The sequence below is a fragment of the Podarcis pityusensis genome (genome assembly GCF_964106645.2).
Source record: "Podarcis pityusensis genome assembly, chromosome: 17".
NCBI classification, from domain to species: Eukaryota; Metazoa; Chordata; class Lepidosauria; order Squamata; family Lacertidae; genus Podarcis; species Podarcis pityusensis.
This window is the reverse complement of record NC_138042.1, coordinates 10,095,282-10,116,333: the sequence shown is the minus strand read 5'-3', so window position 1 is coordinate 10,116,333 and position 21,052 is coordinate 10,095,282. Positions and strand designations below refer to the sequence as shown.

General features: G+C 45.4%; 1 protein-coding gene and 1 long non-coding RNA gene across 4 annotated transcripts in view; one reads left to right on the top strand and one right to left on the bottom strand.

Moving 5' to 3' along the window:
- Positions 1-21,052, top strand: part of LDLR (low density lipoprotein receptor) — a 58,218-nt gene that overhangs the window by 29,162 nt on the left and 8,004 nt on the right. For both annotated transcript variants that reach the window (XM_080988102.1, XM_080988101.1), the window contains exons 2-11: positions 7,973-8,095; positions 10,385-10,507; positions 11,850-12,218; positions 12,923-13,045; positions 14,315-14,437; positions 16,584-16,703; positions 17,495-17,620; positions 18,712-18,883; positions 19,106-19,333; positions 20,479-20,597. In XM_080988102.1, the coding sequence (XP_080844228.1) occupies positions 7,973-8,095; positions 10,385-10,507; positions 11,850-12,218; positions 12,923-13,045; positions 14,315-14,437; positions 16,584-16,703; positions 17,495-17,620; positions 18,712-18,883; positions 19,106-19,333; positions 20,479-20,597 (1,626 nt within the window). The remainder of the gene's footprint in view (positions 1-7,972; positions 8,096-10,384; positions 10,508-11,849; positions 12,219-12,922; positions 13,046-14,314; positions 14,438-16,583; positions 16,704-17,494; positions 17,621-18,711; positions 18,884-19,105; positions 19,334-20,478; positions 20,598-21,052) is intronic.
- On the bottom strand, positions 1,105-7,942 carry LOC308467030. Of its 2 annotated transcripts, none has more exons than XR_013981103.1 (2): positions 7,558-7,942; positions 1,105-1,571 (listed from the first exon to the last, which is right to left on the bottom strand). It is a non-coding gene; the product is annotated as an uncharacterized lncRNA (long non-coding RNA). The 2 variants fall into 2 exon arrangements; XR_013981104.1 differs by lacking the exon at positions 7,558-7,942 and adding an exon at positions 4,341-7,005.

Below are 21,052 nucleotides of genomic sequence, written 5' to 3'. Positions count from 1 at the left end.
TTGTGTGTAAAACAATATTGGGGGGGGGGAGTGGCGAGGCGGGGAAAGCAAGAATGTTTAGAAATGCTGTGGAGTGTCTTGTGTCTTTTTGAAAATGGGCAGGAGGTCTGGGAAACGGATGGCAGAGAGGAATTGCACCTCCTGGCATGTTTGCATCTTTTAATCATGGCTTTGCTTTGTGGTGGTGGGGGGGAGGACTCTCACTGGACATTTAAGGGGGAAGACCTGGGGAAAGGAATGACTGCAAGCCCTTTTGTTTTTAAAGGGGTATGGATTTCAGGACATGCAGTGGTGTCATTTGCCTCTTTGGAAGTAGCAACTACTTGGGTGGAAGAAGGGATAGGCAGGGGAGCGAGTGTCAGTGTTGGGTGGGGTTTATCGGAAGGTGCATGTTAGAAAGGGAGGCACCTCTGCTCTTCAGCGGCACAAAGTCCAGCCAACCCGCTACCCGGCCCTCGCCCATTCGTTCCCCTTCCCCACACGCTCTGCTTCCCCATTGGCTTGTGGGCCAAACGGGCCATTTGTCGGCTTCTTTGCAATCCGCCAATGGGTGTCGGAGTAAGAAACACCCTCTCGGCTCTGCTTGAGAAGGCACCTCTGGTAAACGTGGGCTAAACTTCCTTCAATGTGAAGGATTCTCTGACTGTTTTGTTTGTTTGGACCCTTCAGCCTATCGGCCTCTGCTAATTTCACCTCTGCCAGCCTGAACTAACCCTGTATGCTGGTGTCTCGATGTGACAGTGAAGGAAATGTTTGTTTTCTTTTGTGTCAAAGAGAGCGCAAGATGTGTGGCCTCCTGGGCTCATAAGGCGTGTTCACACATTACATTCAACAAGTGTACAATCTGTCTTCCTATGTACACAGTTAGCTGAGTGGTACGCTTGTAGCTGTACAAACCAACAAATGCAGACATTTGCATGTGTAGAGACAGCCTCTCCACCTGTGAAGAAGCCTATGATGTCTTGCCAGTTCTTGATTGCAACTTAAATTTAAGTTTAACTGGTTATACAAGACGCCGAACCGATGTAGAAATGAATGGCATCACTCCCATTAGGAGTGACCTAGATCCTTGCTGTTATTCCAAAAGCTTAACACCGTGCAAAGTTTTGATAGTTGCATGTCCGTCTTTTAATGTGAAAGGCAGCGTATCTCCTGCCATGCAGCTGTTAATTATTGAGGGACGGTGTTTCTGCCCCCTTGGGAGCAAAGTTCTGAAGGACGGTAGCACCAGGTTTGGCTGAGTCCTGGGTATTTGCTTTAAAAACTTTGCTGTGAACTTCAGTCATGTTTACAAAAGGAGGTTGTTGGACATTGTAGTGAAGCTCCACTTTGAAACCCCTTTTCGCCATTCTGGTAATATTAAGGTGCGACTCCCAGAGCATGGCTTCCTCTTTACGAACAATAGGAGTTCTGACGAAATCGTTCTCTTTAAGTCCTCTCCAGTCTGGTGCCTCCCAGGTGTTTTTGGACTAACAGGTTCCCTTTTCCCACCTTCATCCTGAGCAGCAATCAATGTTTGCAAGTTGCTCCTGGTCAACCTTCTCTCAACCCTCCGAGGAATGTTGCTAGCCCTAGAATCAAAGGAGGAAATGGGTAATTGTGAAGAAGAAGCAGGAATGCCGATCCTTCTGCCCTGCCCAAACCACGTTGTGATGCAGAGACCATCGTAAATGGTGTGGCCTTCCTGTTTGCAACATCCTACCCCGCTGCTTGCATGTTATGTGTGCTAGGTAGAGAGGTTGGTTTGACCTCTTATGATGCATACTCCAGCCATTTGTTGTCAAGAGCGATACTTCGTAGTTAGTAGCTTGTACAGTCGTACCTTGGTCGTCGAACGCCTTGGTACTCATACGTTTTGGCTCCCGAACGCTGCAAACCTGGAAGTGAGTGTTCCAGTTTGCAAACGTTCTTTGGAACCTGAACGTCTGACGCTGCTTCTGCGGCTTCCGATTGAGTGCAGGAAGCTCCTGCAGCCAATCAGAAGCCGCGCCTTGGTTTACGAACGTTTTCGGAAGTCAAACGGACTCCTGGAACGGATTAAGTTCGACAACCAAGGTACCACTGTGTCGCTTTGGGTAGGGCAACATATTGGTGGTATTGCTACTTCTCGGAGGCTAGAATCCTAACTGTACTTCTCTGGATTCAAATCTCTTCCAATACTCATGGTTAGAATAGGGGGCCGTATGTGCCTATGCTGTACGTTCTTGACTCATTCTTGCAACAGCTTTGAGGCAAGATCAGGTGATATTTGAGCTCATCCATGCCCAGTACACCACTAACCACTGAAAACTTCCAGACTTGGATTGGGTGACTTGCTGTGGTCGGACAACAGCCCGGGGTTGCCTTCCAGCAGAAAGAAACCTCTTTTTGCTTTCATTTACTGTCACCTTGTGATCAATGCAACTCGAAGCTCATGACTCTGGTACGCTTTTAAAAAAGAAAAGGGGGGAAATGAACATAAAAAGCCAACTATGTATGGGCCACATGAATTTCATGAGTTTTAGTCTGTGGGTTTTTAAGAGTAACCAAGGACCCTCACATCCATTTGTGTAAGAAAAAGTTCCCGGTCTGTATGCAAGGAAAAGACTTTGAAAATGTAAGGGGACCAAGAAGTGACAGAATTGGAAATAAATTTCTGCCAAATAAAAACAGGGCCAGGTGGATTTGGGTTTTCCATAGTAATGTTTCAAGGGTAGGCCTAGATGTTTTAGGTTTGATGTTAGCAAGACTGTGCTTCACCCTGTTCATGAATATGTGCAAATTAAGTTGTTCCTACAACTCCCTCGGGTTTACCAATCCATTTCCCTGATGGACCTGAGAGCCAAGCATAATCTAACAGGATTTCTCTCCTTTCCCTGAGATTAAGGAGCAATGGCTGGATTTAGCAGTGCATTTTGGTACTATAGCTGCCAACTCCGCTTGTTCAAAATTATTGAATAATTATCCTTGGTACTTCAGTCTTTGCTAGGGTTCAGGGGTCTCAAAACCCATTACCCTCAAGCCCCACGTGAGAGGACAGAAAATTACTGAGGCCCACCAATCGCAAAATGGTGGCGCAGAGCCATTCATGAAATGGTGGCAAGTGGTGACTGGCACAAGCAGCTTGATGTTACTGGTGTCATTCTTCTGTTCATATCTAATCCCTCTTTAGAATTTGCTAAATTCTTTCCCACAACAATTTCCTCTTGGCGATGAACTCATCTTTCACATATGTGCACAGACCTTGGTTTTTGGGTGTATTTTAACTCTGCTTCTCCATTTTAGTTTTCCTTGACCCTTCCTCCTTCTCCCTACACCATTTTTCTCTTAGAACAGCTTCCTTCTCCTGCACCCTCCATTTACTATTTCTAGTTGCATTGTTCTTTTAAAAATATGGGCCTTATTTAAAACAAAACAAAACAAAAAACCTGGCCCTTTATCATCTCTCTTGTATTTCCTCCAGCACTTTCTCTGTCGCATCTCCCCTCCCTCCATCTTTCCTGTCTCCTGCCATCTTTGTTCAACCTGTGAGGCAATGCTGGTGTTGACTGTGGTCCAGCCAAAAGGTTATAGAAAGGATGTGTTAATGGGGCAAGTGAGCAAGGAGGCGCTGGGTGGGCTTTGCCACTGATGGCGCCTGGCTCCCAAGTGGTATTTGCGGCATAGGTGAGGCATGTGATTTCAGTTTCTAGCTATTCTTGACACCTTTCCTTGGATGAGGCTGCGTGTTTTTATAGGAATTCAAAGGTCTCAAATATAGAATAAATGTTGATAATTGCGCAAGGTAAACACAGATACAGTATTTGTACTTTGGGTTACAAACACTTTGGGATACAGACTCCGCTAACTTGGAAGTAGTACCTTGGGTTAAGAACTTTACCTCAGAATGAGAACAGAAATTGTGCCGCAGCAGGAGGCCCCATTAGCTAAAGTGGTACCTCAGGTTAAGAACAGTTTCAGGTTAAGAACGGACCTCCAGAACAAATTAAGTTCGTAACCAGAGGTACCACTGTACATAAGTATATAAACCACATGTCTAAAATACTACAGGAGAGCAATCCAAAAGCCATCTTGGCTCTCCTAATGACTCTCAATATTTCCTCTCCCTCCTTAATCTCCCTTGCTTGAGAACACAGAGGCAGATAGCAATCTGGGGAAGTTCCTGAAGGGATTCCTCTCCTATATCTATGAACCTCCTTTGTATTAATTGTCATTTTTTGCCCAGATTCTCTGCATTGAGGGATCCCTGACCTGGGCATCCCGATTGTCTTATCAAATGCTAATGTTTTGTGCAAACTGTCTGGAACTCTGTGAAACTTGCTAAATCGCCCCTTGGCCTGTGTGAGCCACAGTGACCTCACCTTAGGTGTGATGTAATTTCTGTTTGTAGGGGGGGTGTCCTTTTTCTCCCGGAAACCCTTACAAGAGAAGTTTCTTCTTGGTTCTGCGTGTCTCTTGCCTCCTCGCCAGGAGAGGGAACTCTGTTGCAACAGAAAAATGAAGATCTGCCTTGCTTTCGTGGCCTCCTGCCTCCATCTATTCATCTCTGACCCATCGTAGACTTATGGGACTCAGAGTCCCATGGGGAGTTGGGCAGCAAAAGCCAACCACCCCTAAAAAAATTTCTAGATCAGTGTGGGTGTTTAACCACGCTTGCCCTGACCTATTTGCCTTATTAATGAAGTTTCTGACAAACAGTTGCAGCAAATTCCTTCAGGCTTTCTCTTGTTGACCTTTTCTCTTTTCCTACATCTCCTCAATAAACGACAAACATTTGCAGATAACGATTTAGATTTAGATAACATTCAGCACATGCCGTTCAAATGTAAGGCAAGCCGGTTGTTGTTGTTTTTTATGTTGCGCAGAATTGGTCTGTATCTGAGCACCAGGGATAAGTAAGAACAGGAAGGATCAAGCATGCAGATGCTTTGAATAACCCACCCAAAAAACCCCAAACCACTCTTGTATTTCAGCTGAGGCTTAAATGCAGATGTGTGAAATGGTTCTCTCTCTTTCAGAATCCTTTGTCTCCGGCAAAAGTGCAAAATGGGAGAGGCCCGATTAGTGATAAAACTGGGTGTGTCCCTATATGGTTGCGTGTGCTGCTTGTAGAGAGGATATCCTTGTTTGTTCTTTTTAACTCTGCTGATGGAGAGAGCTGTTTGCTGAGCAAGAGTCCTGTGCAAATATCCGTTGAAAGCTGTAAAAGTGCTGGGACCTCCCATCGGCCTGTCAATTCTGTCTTATGCTAATAGCGGAGGGTGGAGAGAGGAGGACGGGCCAATATTTCGACTGAATCTCCTCCTCTCCCCTACTTGCCTTGCTGACACTGGCAGAAAACCTTGCGCAAAGCGAATGGATTTAAATCGCCTAAAAAGAGAGCGACCAGTTTAATTAGTTTTCCTTGTTTTGAAATAAGCATGTTTCCTGAGCCGGGCATCCTGTTTTAAGGATTATAGCTTGCTGGTTTTCAATGAAACAGAGCTAAAGGCACAGTTCTGAACCTCTCGCCATGAAGCCCACCGAGAACTACATCTGCTCATAGGCAAAGTATACACAAATGCAAGGATGTGCGAAGGATGATCACTTATGCAATGGCTTCAGTTATGTGCATCTTCAGTTGGAAATATGCCCCAGTGGATGAACGGAATTTATTTCTGAGTAAACATCGGAATTGCCTTGCCTTGAGTCAGATCATTGGTTCATCTAGCTGGCAATGGCTCTTCAGGGGTTCATAATTCCCATCCCCACCTTTAGTTAATATCTAAATACAAGGTCAGGACACAGGTGGCGCAGTGGTCTAAACCACTGAGCCTTGGGCTTGCCGCTCAAAAGGTCGGTGTTTCGAATCCCCGCGGTGGGGTGAGCGCTCATTGCTCGGTCTCTGCTCCTGCCAACCTAGCAGTTCGAAAGCATGCCAGTGCAAGTAGATAAATATGTACCGCTCCGGCGGGAACGTAAACGGCGTTTCCGTGCACTGCTCTGGTTTCGCCAGAAGCGGCTTAGTCATGCTGGCCACATGACCTGGAAAAACTGTCTGCGGACAAACGCCGGCTCCCTCGGCCAATAAAGTGAGATGAACGCCGCAACCCCAGAGTCGTTTGCGACTGGACTTAACTGTCAGGGGTCCCTTTACCTTTTACCTTAAATACAAGGTCATTTTTGTGGACTCTAGGGATGCCCATGGGTGAGATACAGCCATATCATCACTTTGATTCTAGCCCCTTTGATGATTCCCTGCAAAAACCCTGTGAAATAGGATGATCAGAGGGGCCCAGGGCCAGCTTAATTTTTTATGATAATTGGGTCAGGATGGCCCCAAATTGGAGTGTCTGGTTAAATTTTACAATTTCCACACGAAAAAGCCTGCGGCTCCTGCAAGTTATGTTTGAAAGCTTTATACGTAGCAGGGCAAATGTACACAGCTTCTCCATGCCAGCTGTTTATTTTGTTGACATGTCTACCTGCAGCCGTAAGTAGGTATTTAAAAAAGAGCCTCTGAAACACAGAAGCATGTTTTGCTGGACATGCTGCTCTGAAGCTCCCATCACAATCAGCAAAATCTTCTTTAGGATGTTAGCTGCACGAGAGAGCTTATGTTCCCTGCTCCTTTCTGGAAACTGTCAAGTTTCTAAAGAGGCTCATCTTGCAGAATGAGCGTACATTCTTTATTTGAGTGTTTAAGGTATTTCCCCTTTATCTGAAGTGACCGGAGCTGGATTTTCTTTTCTTTAAACACTCATGTCTAAAGTTGGAAGTGGTGGTTGCTGTCTGTAGCTACATATTAGTAGTGTACTTCTTGTTGCGAAGAAGTCCAAGTCTGAGTTCTTGTAGTGTAGAGTTGGGTTATCCCACAATACAATGAAGACATTGCTTGTTGTATCGTCGTCGTCATTTTTGCTGCTGTTACTATTTATTAAATTTGTATACAGTCATACCTTGGAAGTTGAACAGAATCTGTTCCAAAAGTCGGTTCGACTTCCAAAATGTTTGGAAACCAAAGCACGGCTTCTGATTGGCTGCAGGAAGTTCCTGTGGCCAATCGGAAGCCGCACTAGATGTTTGGCTTCCGAAAATCGTTCAAAAACTGGAACGCTCACTTCCGGTTTTTGAAACGTTCACGTTCCAAGGCGTTCGGCAACCAACGTACGTCTGTACTGCCCTTCAGCCAAAAATCACAAACACATTTAAAAGGGTATAAGATGTTAATCAGCCAAAAGCCAGGTTGCAGAGGAATGTTTTCACCTGGCATCTAAAGGTGTATGATGAAGGCTGCAGGTGAGCCTTCCTGGGGAAAGCATTCCACAAATGGGGAGCCACTATGCTCAAACCGTCTTGCCCCCCAGTGAGCAATGTGGCTCCTGAATTCTGCACCAGATGAAACTTCTGAACTGTCTCCAGAGGCAGCCCTACATATAATGTTTTGCAGGAATCTAACCTAGAGGTTACCAGAGCATAGATGGCAGAAGTTAGGCTGTCCAAATAGGGGTGCAGCTGGTGGAAGGCATTCTGCCCCACTGAGGCCACCTGACACTCACACAACACAAAAGGATCCAGAACTAGCCCCAAGCTACATACCTACTCCTTTAGACAGAGAGTAACCCCACCAGGAGAAGACAACCTCCTAACCATCTGGCAAAGGCAGATCTCAGGGAGCATGACCGGTTTGGTTGCACAAGGTGCCGAACCTCTGGGGCACCTCGACCGGCGCCGCTGTTGTGACGCACAACGGCAGGTGAGAGGCAGGGTGTGTGTCAGAGTTTGGCGTAGCAGAGGGCGCCGCTGAAATTTGAGACGCTACTGCGTCTGTTCCAGGGAGCCAGCCACAAACTGCCTCAAGCTTATCAAGGGTTGTGCTTCAGTTCGTTGGCTCTTATCAAGCTATTGTGTTGGCGCAATTCACACTCTGATTGCAGCAATGGGAGAGCCTATGAGATCATTGTGTCACTGGCCTTTCTGGCAGCTAACGATGTTGCTTGCTTCTCTCTTGCAGGTGTGGAGAAGTGTAGCAGGAAGGAGTTCCAGTGCGGGAATGGCGAATGCATCCCTTACAAATGGATATGTGATGGCAAGGCTGAATGCCAGGACGGCTCTGATGAATCCTTGGATGCCTGCAGTAAGTTGACTATTATTGACTCCCCGCCCCCTCTCCCAAATCATCCTGCGTAGGAGAGAGCTGAGGGAAAACCTCTGTGTGCGTGTAAGAAAACAGTCTGGGTTTTTGTTGACCCTGCCAATACTGGAACACTTAAGGGCTTCTAGTCTTGTAGATCATGCTCCAACCTCCTTAAACCCTTTGAGCAGTCTCTTCCGCACCCCCGTGGGATGTAGATGAAGAAAGCAAGACTTGGATTGAGGGTGGGTGACTAACTAAACTGCCAGGTGAAATAGGAATTTTTGAAAGCCAAGTTTGGGGAGAGACCTGTTAGCTTTACCTTACTGGGAACGCGGGTGGCGCTGTGGTCTAAACCTCTGAGCCTCTATGGGCTTGCCAATCGGAAGGTCGGCGGTTTGAATCCCGATAACAGGGTGAGCTCCCGTTGCTCTGTCCCACCTCCTGCCAACCTAGCAGTTCGAAATCACGCCTGTGCAAGTAGATAAATAGGTACTGCTGTGGCGGGAAGGTAAACAGCGTTTCCGTGCGCTCTGGCTTCCGTCACAGTGTCCTGTTGTGCCAGAAGCGGTTTAGTCATGCTGGCCACAAGACGCGGAAAGCTGTCTGTGGACAAACGCCCGCTCCCTTGGCCTGAAAGCGAGATGAGCGCTGCACCCCATAGTTCCCTTTGACTGGACTTAACCACCCAAGGGTCTTTTACCTTTTTTTTATTTTTAACTTTCTACCTTAAATCACACTGGGGCAGGTATGCCTTGCCTTGGAACGGACTTACTTCGACATATGAGGCTGCAGCCTTGCAGCTAGGGAGTCCACTTTGAGCAGCATCACCACACTGTGAAAATTCTAAACCATGGGACATCATGGCTTAAATGCTAGGCAGATCGATTTCCATTGGGCGTTCAAGGGATTGTTGAGAGATGTGAGCTATGTGCTATTGACTCAAAGCAACAGTGAATTTATTCGATTAGTTTCCATGCCCGTCTGTTGCAGCAAAACAGCAGAGTGTCTTGGGGCGCCTTGAAAGTCATGAGAGATTGGTCCAGGTGCCTCAAGCCTTCTTTTTGTGTCAAATGGATTGGTGTCGAAAGGTCTTTCCAATGACCTTAGCATCTCTCTTGGTCAGCAACCTGATTCCGTTCAGACATAAGGAAGGAATAACAAGAATGGCGGCCATTTCTTTTCTCTCCCTCCCCAGCATGTGGCCAGCATGACTAAGCTGCTTCTGGCAAACCAGAGCAGCGCACAGAAATGCCGTTTACCTTCCCGCCGGAGCAGTACCTATTTATCTACTTGCACTTCGTGCTTTCGAACTGCTAGGTTGGCAGGAGCAGGGACCGAGCAACGGGAGCTCACCCCATCATGGGGATTCGAACCACCAACCTTCTGATCGGGAAGTCCTAGGCTCTGTGGTTTAACCCACAGCGCCACCCGCGTCCCTATGGGTTCCTTAGGAAACAGCTATTCACAAGGTCCAGGGGGTTGCCAAGGGAGCAGAAATGAATACATTGCTTTGTCTGTTGTGTGCACACGCCCTAAGGCAAAGCAGAATCAATCTGATCAACAGCAAAGTTTGTTTTTATCCCAGATGGTTTAGTATTAGAGGGTTGAGTGGAGATGCATGGGAGTCCTGTGGTTTTAAAGTCCCCAAAGGAAGGGTGCAAAAATCCTGCCAGAAATAGGGGGAATGTATCCACTTGCTGTGTTTGGATGCAACAGGAAGAAAATTGCACCTCTCTTCTGCCCCTGGCCCAGTCACAATGCAGTGGTACCTCGGGTTACAAACACCTTGGGTTACAAACGCTTCGGGTTACAGACTCCGCTAACCCGGAAGTAGTACCTCGGGTTAAGAACTTTGCCCCAGGATGAGAAGAGAAATTGTGTGGCAGCAGGAGGCCCCATTAGCTAAAGTGGTACCTCAGGTTAAGAGCGGTTTCAGGTTAAGAACGGACCTCTGGAACGAATTAAGTTCGTAACCAGAGGTACCACTGTATGTACAATACAAGGGGGTGGAAGTGGAATTTGGCAGTTGTGTGGTGATGTGGCAGGAGGACTCTGTTTCATGTTATGTGAGCCTTGGACTTTGGGCACAGGTGAGCTTGACAGCTTGCACTTGCCCATTGACACTATTGGTTTTCTGTCTTCTTAGCAGAGGCTGACCTGTAACGGACATTGTAGTGCCCCGTAACCGCGTGGTGGCTCTGTGCCATCCATGCAAGAGCAGGCACAGAGCCCCAGTCCAACGCTGGCAATACTGAGGTGGCATTTTAACGTCTGACTTGTCTTTTGCAGAGTCCGTGACCTGTGAGCCAGGGCAGTTCAGCTGTGGCGGCCGCATCAATCGGTGCATTGATATGTCCTGGCGGTGTGACTCGCAGATTGATTGTGAGAATGGCTCCGATGAAGAAAACTGCCGTAAGTCGGACTCTGTGGGCTTTTTCAGCTCTGTGTTAGTAAAGGAGCTTTACCAAAGTGTCGGGCAGGGTCACGGGGATGGGAAATGGTGGGCAAAACTCCTGGATTCTGCTCCTCTCTCTGGATTCAGGCTGGGTTTGGAGACTAGCATTGTAAAAACCCATGCTTCAATAACACTCTGAAATTTGAAGCAATTGACCAGTTCTTCTACAACAAGGCCTATTGCCTGTAATTGAATTGGCAGCCTAGAGCCTCTGCGTGACCAGTAATCTTTATTGGCAAATAGAAGAGCTTCTCTCTTTGCCTGTCTGTAGCTGCTCAATTAAAGCTTTCACATTGCTTTTCAAGAGTTGCTTCCATAGCACAGAACTTCATCTATTCTGTCCTGTTGTAGTCTAGGAAAACAGATATAGCAGCCAGACCTCCAAACCCATGATTTCCCTTTTTGGGTACTTTTTTTTTTTTTTTTTTTTTTGGAAACTGAGAAAAAACTACCAAAGGGAAGCAATTAAGATTAATCTTCTAGTGCAGGCTTCCTCAACCTCAGCCCGTCAGATGTTTTTTGAGACTACAATTCCCAGCATCCCTGACCACTGGTCCTGCTAGCTAGGGATCATGGGAGTTGTAGGCCAAAAATAGCTGGAGGGGCGAGGTTGAGGAAGCCTGTTCTAGTGCCTATAGCTGCAGTAGCTTGTATACACCCCTCACTGTCCTTCCCTTTCAACCACCTTGGAAATTTTAACTGAAAGGCAGTTGGGAAAGATCTAAATGAATCAGTTTAGACTGTAATGCCCCTAAGTTAGGACTGCAATACCTCTTTCCATTTGAACCTACCTGGACCCTGAGATCATCTTCAGAGGCCCTCCTTCGTTTGCCTTCTCTTCGAGAGGTCCGGAGGGTGGCAACACAAGAACAGGGCCTTCTCTGCAGTGGCTCCCCATCTGTGGAATGTTCTCCCCAGGGAAGTTCACCTGGCGCCTTCATTATATACCTTTAGGCGCTGGGCAAAAATGTTCGTTTTTAACCAGGCCTTTGGTTGATCTGATTTACATCCTATGCCCTTTTAAAATGTTTTTTTTTGGGGGGGGGGGCTATTGGGTTGTTGCTTTTATTTTTATTATGTATTTTGTGGTTATATATCTTGATTTTATTCTGTGAACCACCCTGAGAACCCTGGGTATAGGGCGGCATATAAATTCAATAAATAATAAGTCATTTGTTACTTGGTAAAAGCCATTTGTGTATTGATCATGCTGTTTTTAAAAGGGCAGCATGCTGCAGCCGATGACCCAGCCTGCAGGCACAGAACATGACTTGACGTTCTTGTCTTTTGCCCTTGCAGCCCCTAAACATTGTGCCGACAGCGAGTTCCAGTGCAAAGACGGGAACTGCATTGCTTTGAGTTTTGTCTGCGATGAAGACCGCGACTGCGAGGACGGCAGCGACGAAGAAGGCTGCTCTGGCCCGACCTGCAGCCCTGAAATGTTTCACTGCAACAGCTCAGAGTGCATTCCCAAGCTCTGGGCCTGCGACAAAGATGCGGACTGCAAGGATGGGTCGGATGAGTCGCCCGAGCATTGTGGGAAGCTGGAAAAGGACAATCCTTGCTCTCCGCTGGAGTTCCACTGCGGAAGTGGTGAATGCATCCATCAGAAATGGCAGTGCGATGGGGGTTTTGATTGTGCAGATAACTCAGACGAGGCAGACTGTGGTAAGTTCTGGGTACCATAGTGTGCCTATATTTGCTTTCCGGAGGGATTAATAATAATTATAATAATTTATACCCCTCCCATCTGGCTGGGTTTCCCCAGCCACTCTGGGCGGCACCCAACAAAATATTAAAAACACAATAAAACATCAAACATTACAAACTTCCCTAAACAGGGCTGCCTTCAGGTGTCTTCTAAAAGTCAGATAAGTTGTTTATTTCCTTGACATCTGGTGGGAGGGTGTTCCACAGGACGGGTGCCACTACCGAGAAGGCCTTCTGCCTGGTTCCCTGTAACCTCACTTCTCACAGTGAGGGAAACGCCAGAAGGCCCTCGGAGCTGGACCTCAGTGTCTGGGCAGAATGACGGGGGTGGAGACGCTCCTTCAGGTATACTGGGCCAAGGCCATTTAGGGCTTTAAAGGTCAGCACCAACACTTTGAATTGTTGTAGGGATGAATGAGAGGTTAAGGTGAATGTGCATCATTTTGCACTTGGTAGAGTGATGGCGCTTACTGCTTTCTGTTCACTGCTGCCCACAGTTAGGGCCAGCAGTTCGCACGCTGTTGGGATGCCTTTCACAACATGGGCAGCTATTGTGATGTGGAATCATATTAAACTCTACACTGTGAAGAGTTAGGCTGTTGGGTGATTAAAATCTCAGCATAGTGGTGCTCTCTCTAAGTCTCTGCTTCCTCTCCCCCCAGCTAAAGTCACATGCCGCCCAGATGAATTTCAGTGCAATGATGGTACTTGCATCCATGGGAGCCTGCAGTGTAACAAGGAGATTGACTGCAAAGACAGGAGTGACGAGGTTGGCTGTGTCAACGGTATGTAACCCAGACAGGTTTTGTGGGCCTAGGGCAGATCTGAAGCCTGGCTTGAGGCAGCACTGCTGTGACAACTACTACATCGACCAGATTATAGGCCACACACCCTTAAAATGAGATCTAAAGCTCTCTCCCCCCCCCCATTTAAATTAAGATGTTTTACTCAATCATCCCAGCTCTTCGTTTAAAAATTCTTCCTCTTCAAGTAAAGATCCTTTAATCTGCTCATATTCTCTTGTCTGCTCAGTGACTGTCGAGAAATCTCCTTAAGATTTCTGTCTGCTTAAATGGGGTGGTGCCATTTACGTTATGGTGGCATTAGTGGGACAAAAATAACCCCCAGAAAGTCATTTAATAGCAAGCAGCAGCAGGTTTCTGCTATGAGAATCTGAGAGATGATTGATTTTTATATGTAACATTTTACACGGCAGTGCAGCTCTCGAGCTGTTAATGTTGAGCAGAGTTTGCAAGCGGAAGAAGAATTTGCTTTTCTCCTCGCACTGCTTCCCTCTTTTTGGCTTGGTGCTTTTTTTTCACCTTAGAAGCTGTTTTAACTGTTGGACTTAGGAACCAGTTAGGGCTTGGTTGGATTGTTTTCTTCCCACCTGTAAGTTTCAGCAGTGATCCTAAGGCAACAGGCCCTGTGCTTATATAGATGACCAGCTGTATTCTAGCCATTTAAGCTTGCTTCCCAATATACAAGCTTAGGATCGAGTTGCAGAACATGGAAAAAAACAGGACAGACTATTTGCAGCCCCAGCCTTTGCATGCTTACGTGGAAGCAAGCCATAGTGTGTTTAACAGAGCTTACTTCCAGAATTGCTGCAATGCTAAACCTGTTTGCTTGGGAGTAAGGCCTCTTGAGTTAAATTGGACTTATTTCTGAGTAGATATCACTAGGATTGCATTCTAAAACAACTGGATTTAGAAGTAGGATCTCAGAACAGCCACCCTTCTCGCAAAGCTTTCCCCTGTTAGATTCTTATTTCTTCCCTGTGAAGAAGCGAAGACTTTGCTGCGGTCTGAAAGCCAACACTAGCTCAGCAACCCAGAGGGAAGGCAAGATGTGTTTTGAGGGACTGACTGCCCAAGGCCCTGTATTTCCTTGCTTGGCTCACTCAATTCCATGGGGCTTATTCCCAAGCAAGTGTTGTAAGCTTTCCTAGACCCTACCTCAAGCTACAGTAGCTTTCCCAGGGCTACTGAAAAGGAAATTGGTCCGAAATGCAATGACGGAATTAAAAAGGTGCTTTCTTAATTTCGTAACAGTGACAACCTGTGAAGGACCAAACATATTCAAGTGCCATTCTGGAGAATGTATCACTATGGACAAGGTCTGCAATGCAAAGAAAGACTGCAGGGATTGGTCGGATGAGCCCCTCAAGGAGTGCCGTAAGAATTTTTAATACTTGTCTGTGTTGGTGTGCTGTAAGAAGGCTGCCTTGCATCTCCTCCTGCTTGGACTTTCAGGTCCCTTCCAACACTACAATTCTATGAAAGTGATGTATTGCCGTACATCTGGGACTTGGCTATACAGCTGCAAATTATGTGGGACGTGGTTGGCACTGTGGTCTAAACCACTGAGCCTTTTGGACTTGCCGATCAGAAGGTCGGCAGTTCAAATCCCCACGACAGAGTGAGCTCCCGTTGCTGTGTCCCAGCTTCTGCCAACCTAGCAGTTCAAAAGCATACCAACGCAAGTAGATAAATAGGTACCACTGTGGCAGGAAGGTAAATGGTGTTTCTGTACAATCTGGTTTCCATCACGGTGTTCGGTTGCACCAGAAGCAGTTTAGTCATGCTGGGCACATGACCCGGAAAGCTTCTACGGACAAACGCCAGCTCCCTTGGCCTGAAAGCGAGATGATTGCCACAACCCCATAGTCGCCTTTAACTGGACTTAACCGTCCAGGGGTCCTTTACCTTTTTACCTTTATAACATTTTAAGTGCATTATACAAATGTGACACTAGATAGCGATGGTGAGCTGAGGGCAAATTCTCTCTATTTTTTAAAAAAGGCATTTTCGCAGCATTTTTTAATAAATGTCTAGATTCAGCTGTGGTCTGTAACTAGTTCCCTGCTGCAGTAATGAATAGCAGGAGCTGATATGAGCCCGTACGTAGCTTGTTATCTTGTGGAAACAGACTAAACCCAAGTTTATTACAAAGCGCAAGAGGTGGAAGGGAAGTTGTTTTGTGAGTCAAAAACCCAGAGGCTTTTTTCTTCCATGCCACAATAAAGGATTGACCTGCGCCAGCACTGAGACTGAGCTGCATTCTTCGGTGTTGCCAGTTCAGATTTGCCTACCCTTGGAGAACTTCTGTATCTTGATGCTGTAAAGAAGCTTTCCCCACTGCAATAGTTCTTGTGATGAATTGCTAAGTTGCCTCTGAAAGGGTAATCTTCACCCTTCCCAGCAGTTTTTAAATCTGCAGCAGGATCCCAATGGGAAGCCCCAAGTTGAAAGACCAGTGTAGCACATCTTAGGTAACTTGAACTTCTAGAGCTCCTATTTCTGCAAGAGACAGCGTGGAATTGCCAGGCTGAGCACGGAGGTGCAGCTCCCTGAAAACGGGGACACGATCGCAACATGTACGTGCTTCGCTCCAGAAATCCTCACCACAAGCCTGTTACAAGCCCCATATTTTAGATGGGATGGCTTTCCCCATCCACCGCCAGCAAGCTCATGGCAGAAGCAAAATTTGCAATGCAATCTTCTTCATTGGTCTTTGACGCTTATCGTTGTGTGTTTATTTGCACGCCACTTTTCCACAAAATTGTGCCCAAAGTGATTCACAACATCTCATGTGATCAACTGAGTACAATGGTTAAAAAAGTTGCAAATTAGAAACAATAATATCAGTCAAATTTTTTAAAATAATCCATACACATTTTATTTGAATTTGTAATAACTTGCTTGCAATATACAAGGTCCACCCTACCTAACCCAGCGTAAATGCTCACTGATGGGAGGCCTTTGTGTAAATGGCATTATTTGATCAATCTCTTCTTTTTGCGGGGGGGGGGGGGGTCAATATTCTTTGTTTTATACAAGTCTTGTCAGGACCGTAAGCAATTTCTCTAAGAATATTAGAGGGTCGATTCCAACAGATTCTACACGAAAAACGCTTATGTCCCTGTGGAGATGGCAGTCCTGAACTGGTGGCGCATACCCTTCTGGATTGCACTCTTTATAAAGACTTGAGGAATGAGATTATCACCCCTCTTTAATTGTCCATTCTGGGTCACCCAGCCACTGCCACTGTGTCCTTTCTCTTGGCAGATCAAGATGAGCAGGTGACAGCAAAGGTTGCAAGGTTTTTAGCTGGGGCAGTCAGAATAAGATCCAGTATTTGACTATTGATTCAAAACCCCAAAATGTATTTTATATCATTGACTTTTTATTTCTATTCTTTGTATATTGTATTGTTGTTTTCTTGCTATGGCAGATGACTGACGCAAATAAAGATTCATTCATTCATTCATTCATTCTCTAAGAATAGCATCATTATAAGCTCTTTGTTATCCCCTTCCAGGAACAAATGAATGTTTGGATAATAAGGGTGGTTGCTCCCACATATGCAACGATCTCAAAATTGGGTACGAGTGTTTATGCCCTGAAGGATTCCAGCTGATTAACCAAAGAAAATGTGAAGGTAAATGGGAAAGTTTTCTTCCTCTTTCCACAACAGCTTTCTTAATGCACCTCTAATTACTGTATTTTTCCGTGTATAAGACTAGGTGTTTTTTTTTACCAAAAAATTAGGTTTAAAATTGGGGCGCGTCTTATACATGTGTAGTGCTGAGGGGTGTTTTCTTAATTTGGAGCCCCCCCAAATAGGGGGCGTCTTATACACGGAAAATACGGTAATTCATATCTGTCATCTGATTGAAAGTTAATGGGAGTCAGGGAGGTCATGGTGTTTCTCATGATATGTTTTCTTTGGGAAAAGCAAGGCTTGGTGATCTGGCCAAGTCCATCCAGCTGAGGCCACAGTCCCAGGTTGAAAAATTTGGCCTTTCCGAAAGGATGTCTGCGATTGTGGCTTCTGAAGTTGTAGATGAACATGCCATTGGCAAAGCCCTGCGTTGTTCCACCTCTGTAAGAAAAAGGCAGGCAAGATACAATCAATTGTGCCTTTCTGCCCTTACACATAAGCGACAAACTCGGTAACTTGATCCCCCGAGCTGTTCTAAGTTGAATCCCATAGACCTGGTCATTGAACTGTAGGCTGATGCTTTTTGTGGTGGCCCCTGTGGAAAAAATCTGAGTAGTTCAAAGCCCAAGACCATTATGGGATACTTCCTGCTCCTCTTTGTTTGGGAGGTTCCAGGCAAGTAGCAGGTTGGCCGCAGTAGAGAAAACTGACTTGAGCCTCGGAGACCCAATGTATTGTCGCACATTACAGACTTCAGGCGATGAATATCATCCTCTTGATTTTCCTAGATATCGATGAGTGTCTTAACCCTGATACCTGTAGCCAAATCTGTGTGAACTTGAAAGGAAGCTATAAGTGTGAATGTAATGAAGGCTATCAGATTGACCCTACCACAAAGGCCTGCAAAGCCATTGGTAAGTCTTGGGCGTGTTCTACACTAGAGTATTACTGTAACCATTGCAGGGTGGTGGCAAAAAAGTTGGGGTACCTGCAGGAAGCGTCCTTCCCCTGGGAATACATCCAGCCCCATAATCTTGTTTTTGCAGTTCCTTCCTTTTTAATGTAATTTTGGGGACCCAAATGTACTTATTTTCCTCCCCCCTTCCTTTTTATTAGGTCCATTATAGTATAAGATGCTTTTTTAAACTTGTGACGAGGTTGGTTTGATTTAAATCAAATTGATTTAAATCCTAGTCAGTAAGACTTGATTTAAATCAAATTTTTACAGAAAGACATTCTTGCTGGTATAATATTAATATTTACAACCAGATGAAGGTTTCATTTTTGGAATAATAAATTTTCAGAGTAGTTTTTACAGTTATAGCAAATATTACTGACTTGGTTATACTGTTAGAAATACATAGACAGATAATCATGAAATTATTGTGAGGTTTAGTAAGTTAACTGTTTATATTTGGACAACTTTTCTGCTGTGTACTTTATTGGCAGGAGATAAACAATCAATTTCTTAATAAGAATTTATACAATTTATTTAACTAAAACAATAACATTATAGCATATGTATCCATGTTTATTAACTGATGTAGTTAAACCTTTTTTTTTTTTTTAAAAAAACAACACCTTAGACTAGTTTTAGCACACATGAAAACCTTAAAACAAATCCTTATTTCCTGATGAATAGCCTTTGGACTGTAATGTAACTTAAATAGAAAACTATCTTTAGAAAGATTTTTCCTCCAAAAGCATTTTGTTTTAAAAATCCGATTTAAATTTTAAAAAATCTGATTAAAATTTTTAAAAATCCAATAAAAAAAACAATCTATCCACCCTGACTTGTGAAATGACTTGAGTGCATGGACAATTGGAATGTGTAGTAAACAACTATTTATTTCGTGAACTTTGGACGCTGGGAGAATCCACTTATTGAATTGTAATAATTCTTCCCGGAGACCTTTTGATCTGCTTAGTTGCTTTCTGGAAGCTGAGAGAGCAGGTTTAAAAGCCACAGAGTTCCCAATATCCCTTTTCTTGCTCCTTTCCCCAGGCACCATTGCATATCTCTTCTTCACCAATCGCCATGAGGTCCGGAAGATGACTCTCGACCGCAGCGAGTACAGCAGCCTCATCCCCCGTCTCAAAAACGCAGTGGCTTTAGATATGGAAATAGCCAACAACAAACTCTACTGGTCTGACAGCTCTCAGAAAAAAATATACAGGTAAAAATAGATGAAATGTGTGCACTGCGGGCTGGAACTGGCAAGGCTCAGTAGTACTTGCGTTTTAAATCTCATCTGGGCACAGATGTGATCCAAAACACAACTTCTACTACTTAGAGAAAACCAGTCCTGCAAGGAATCCTGCAGCCCATGAAGTATGGCCCACCCTCTCTCCTTCCTTCATTTCAATGGGGCTTCTTCGTTTCTTTGTGATGTCTCCAGCACTCCAATAGACAAAGCAGACAACCACTCTCACCACGCCACTGTGATTGACAGCGGGATCAAATACCCAGATGGTCTCGCTGTGGACTGGGTGCACAGCAACATCTACTGGGCTGACTCTGCCCTGGGCACGATCTCCGTGGCTAGCAGTGAAGGCTTGAGGAGGAGGACCCTGATCAAGGAAGTTGACGCCAAGCCGTGTGCCATCGTGGTGGATCCAGTCCACGGGTATGTGCTGCCTTAAATGCTGCGGGGATTTGCCAGTCTGTTGAGGAACCGGGCTCTTGTTTCTAGGGACATGCCCTAGCGAGAGGCAAAAGATATGTGTGAATGAGGCTGACCTTTGAGATGGGACCTTAGCAGTGGATTAGTAAGGAGAATGGTCAATGTACATTCTTTGCATGCAAAAAATCCCAGATCCAATTCTTGGCATCTCCAGATTAGGCTGAGAAAAGACTCCTGTTTTCACTGCCCAGGGTTTTAGAGAAAGGATGGCAAACCTTTGGCTCTGCAGATGTTACAAGTCTACAACTCCCATACTATTTGGTTCTTAGCCATGCTGTCTAGGGCTGATGAGATTGGGGAATCCAATAATGTCTGGAGGATTCCCATGCCTAACACAGACAGCGCCGAACTGGATGGGCCAGTGGTCTGACTATACAAAGATAGCTCAGTGGATCTGACAGCATTTTAGGGCAATGTTGATTTTAAAAGAATAGTGCTGGCTGTGGCTTCCTTAAGAGACTCTCTATGGTCAAAAGAAGCACGGCATTTTGGGACAAGAGAGGGGCTTTGCCTACATGCATAGTCTTAAGCATGCGACCATGGCTGCATGGATGTTACTGGCCCAGAGATGGAAAGAAGATAAAGTCCCTACCAGAAAAGAATGGCAGATCAAATTGATGGACTATTCTGAAATGGCTTAAATGACTGGAAGAGTTAGAAATCAGGAACACCAAAATTTTAATAAGGAATGGGGAAAATTCATAACATCTTAAAGACCATTGTTAACAGTTAAAATCGTTAGTAGGATTGGAATAACGCTTGTAGTGAATTTTGGTCATAATGGAAGAGGTAAAGGATTTGGCGTATTATAAAAGATGCGGGAGGAAATGATCAATAACAGAGCCCACAAAGGGGAAGATGGAAGTCCAGAAGATTCCTAGGAATCTTGTTTTTATTATGTTTGATATATCTCTGTATAATGTTAATTTGAAAAACCAAATAAATTTGTATAAAAAAAGGGGGGGGGCTTTGCCAGGTGTGCTGTCCATTGAGGAGGAGGGGCTTAGGGTCAACTCCCCCAAAGACAATGTTGCTCTGCAAGAGTTGGCTTAAATTGTGTGTTTGTTTCTCCCTTCTCCTCATGTTAGGTTTATGTACTGGGCTGACTGGGGCACGTCTGCGAAAATTGCCAAAAGTGGTCTGAATGGGGTGGACAGCTTTCCCCTGGTGAAAGAAGGCATTCTTTGGCCTAACGGAATAACTCTAGGTAAGCGCTGCATAGCTCAGGGAAGACAATAACAAGAGTAGGCTGGAGGAAGACGAGGCTTTGTTGGCTCTCGATCCAAAGGGACTTGCTTTTTCGTTTAAATGTGGGCTTGTTTGCGACTGATCTTTCTCTTCCTGCTTCTGTGCTGCTACAAAGGTTTGCTCTCTTAGGCAACACATTTGTGGCTGGATTAGCATCCCACTGCTAGGCGGTGCTGTCATCCTCCCTGACTCAGTTGTAGTGATGGAGTCAGGGAGCGCATTCACAAACACAAGGGCCAGGCAAGGCTTAGCATATTTACGAGGACCGGGGGTGGGGTGGGCTGGACAGAGCAACCTCCGATCCGAAGAATATCTGAAGCTCCTGAATTGGATTCAAACATTTTTTGGGGTCATGCATGAGGAGAAAAGGTGCAGTGAGAATTTCCCTTTAAGTACAGTGGTACCTCGGGTTAC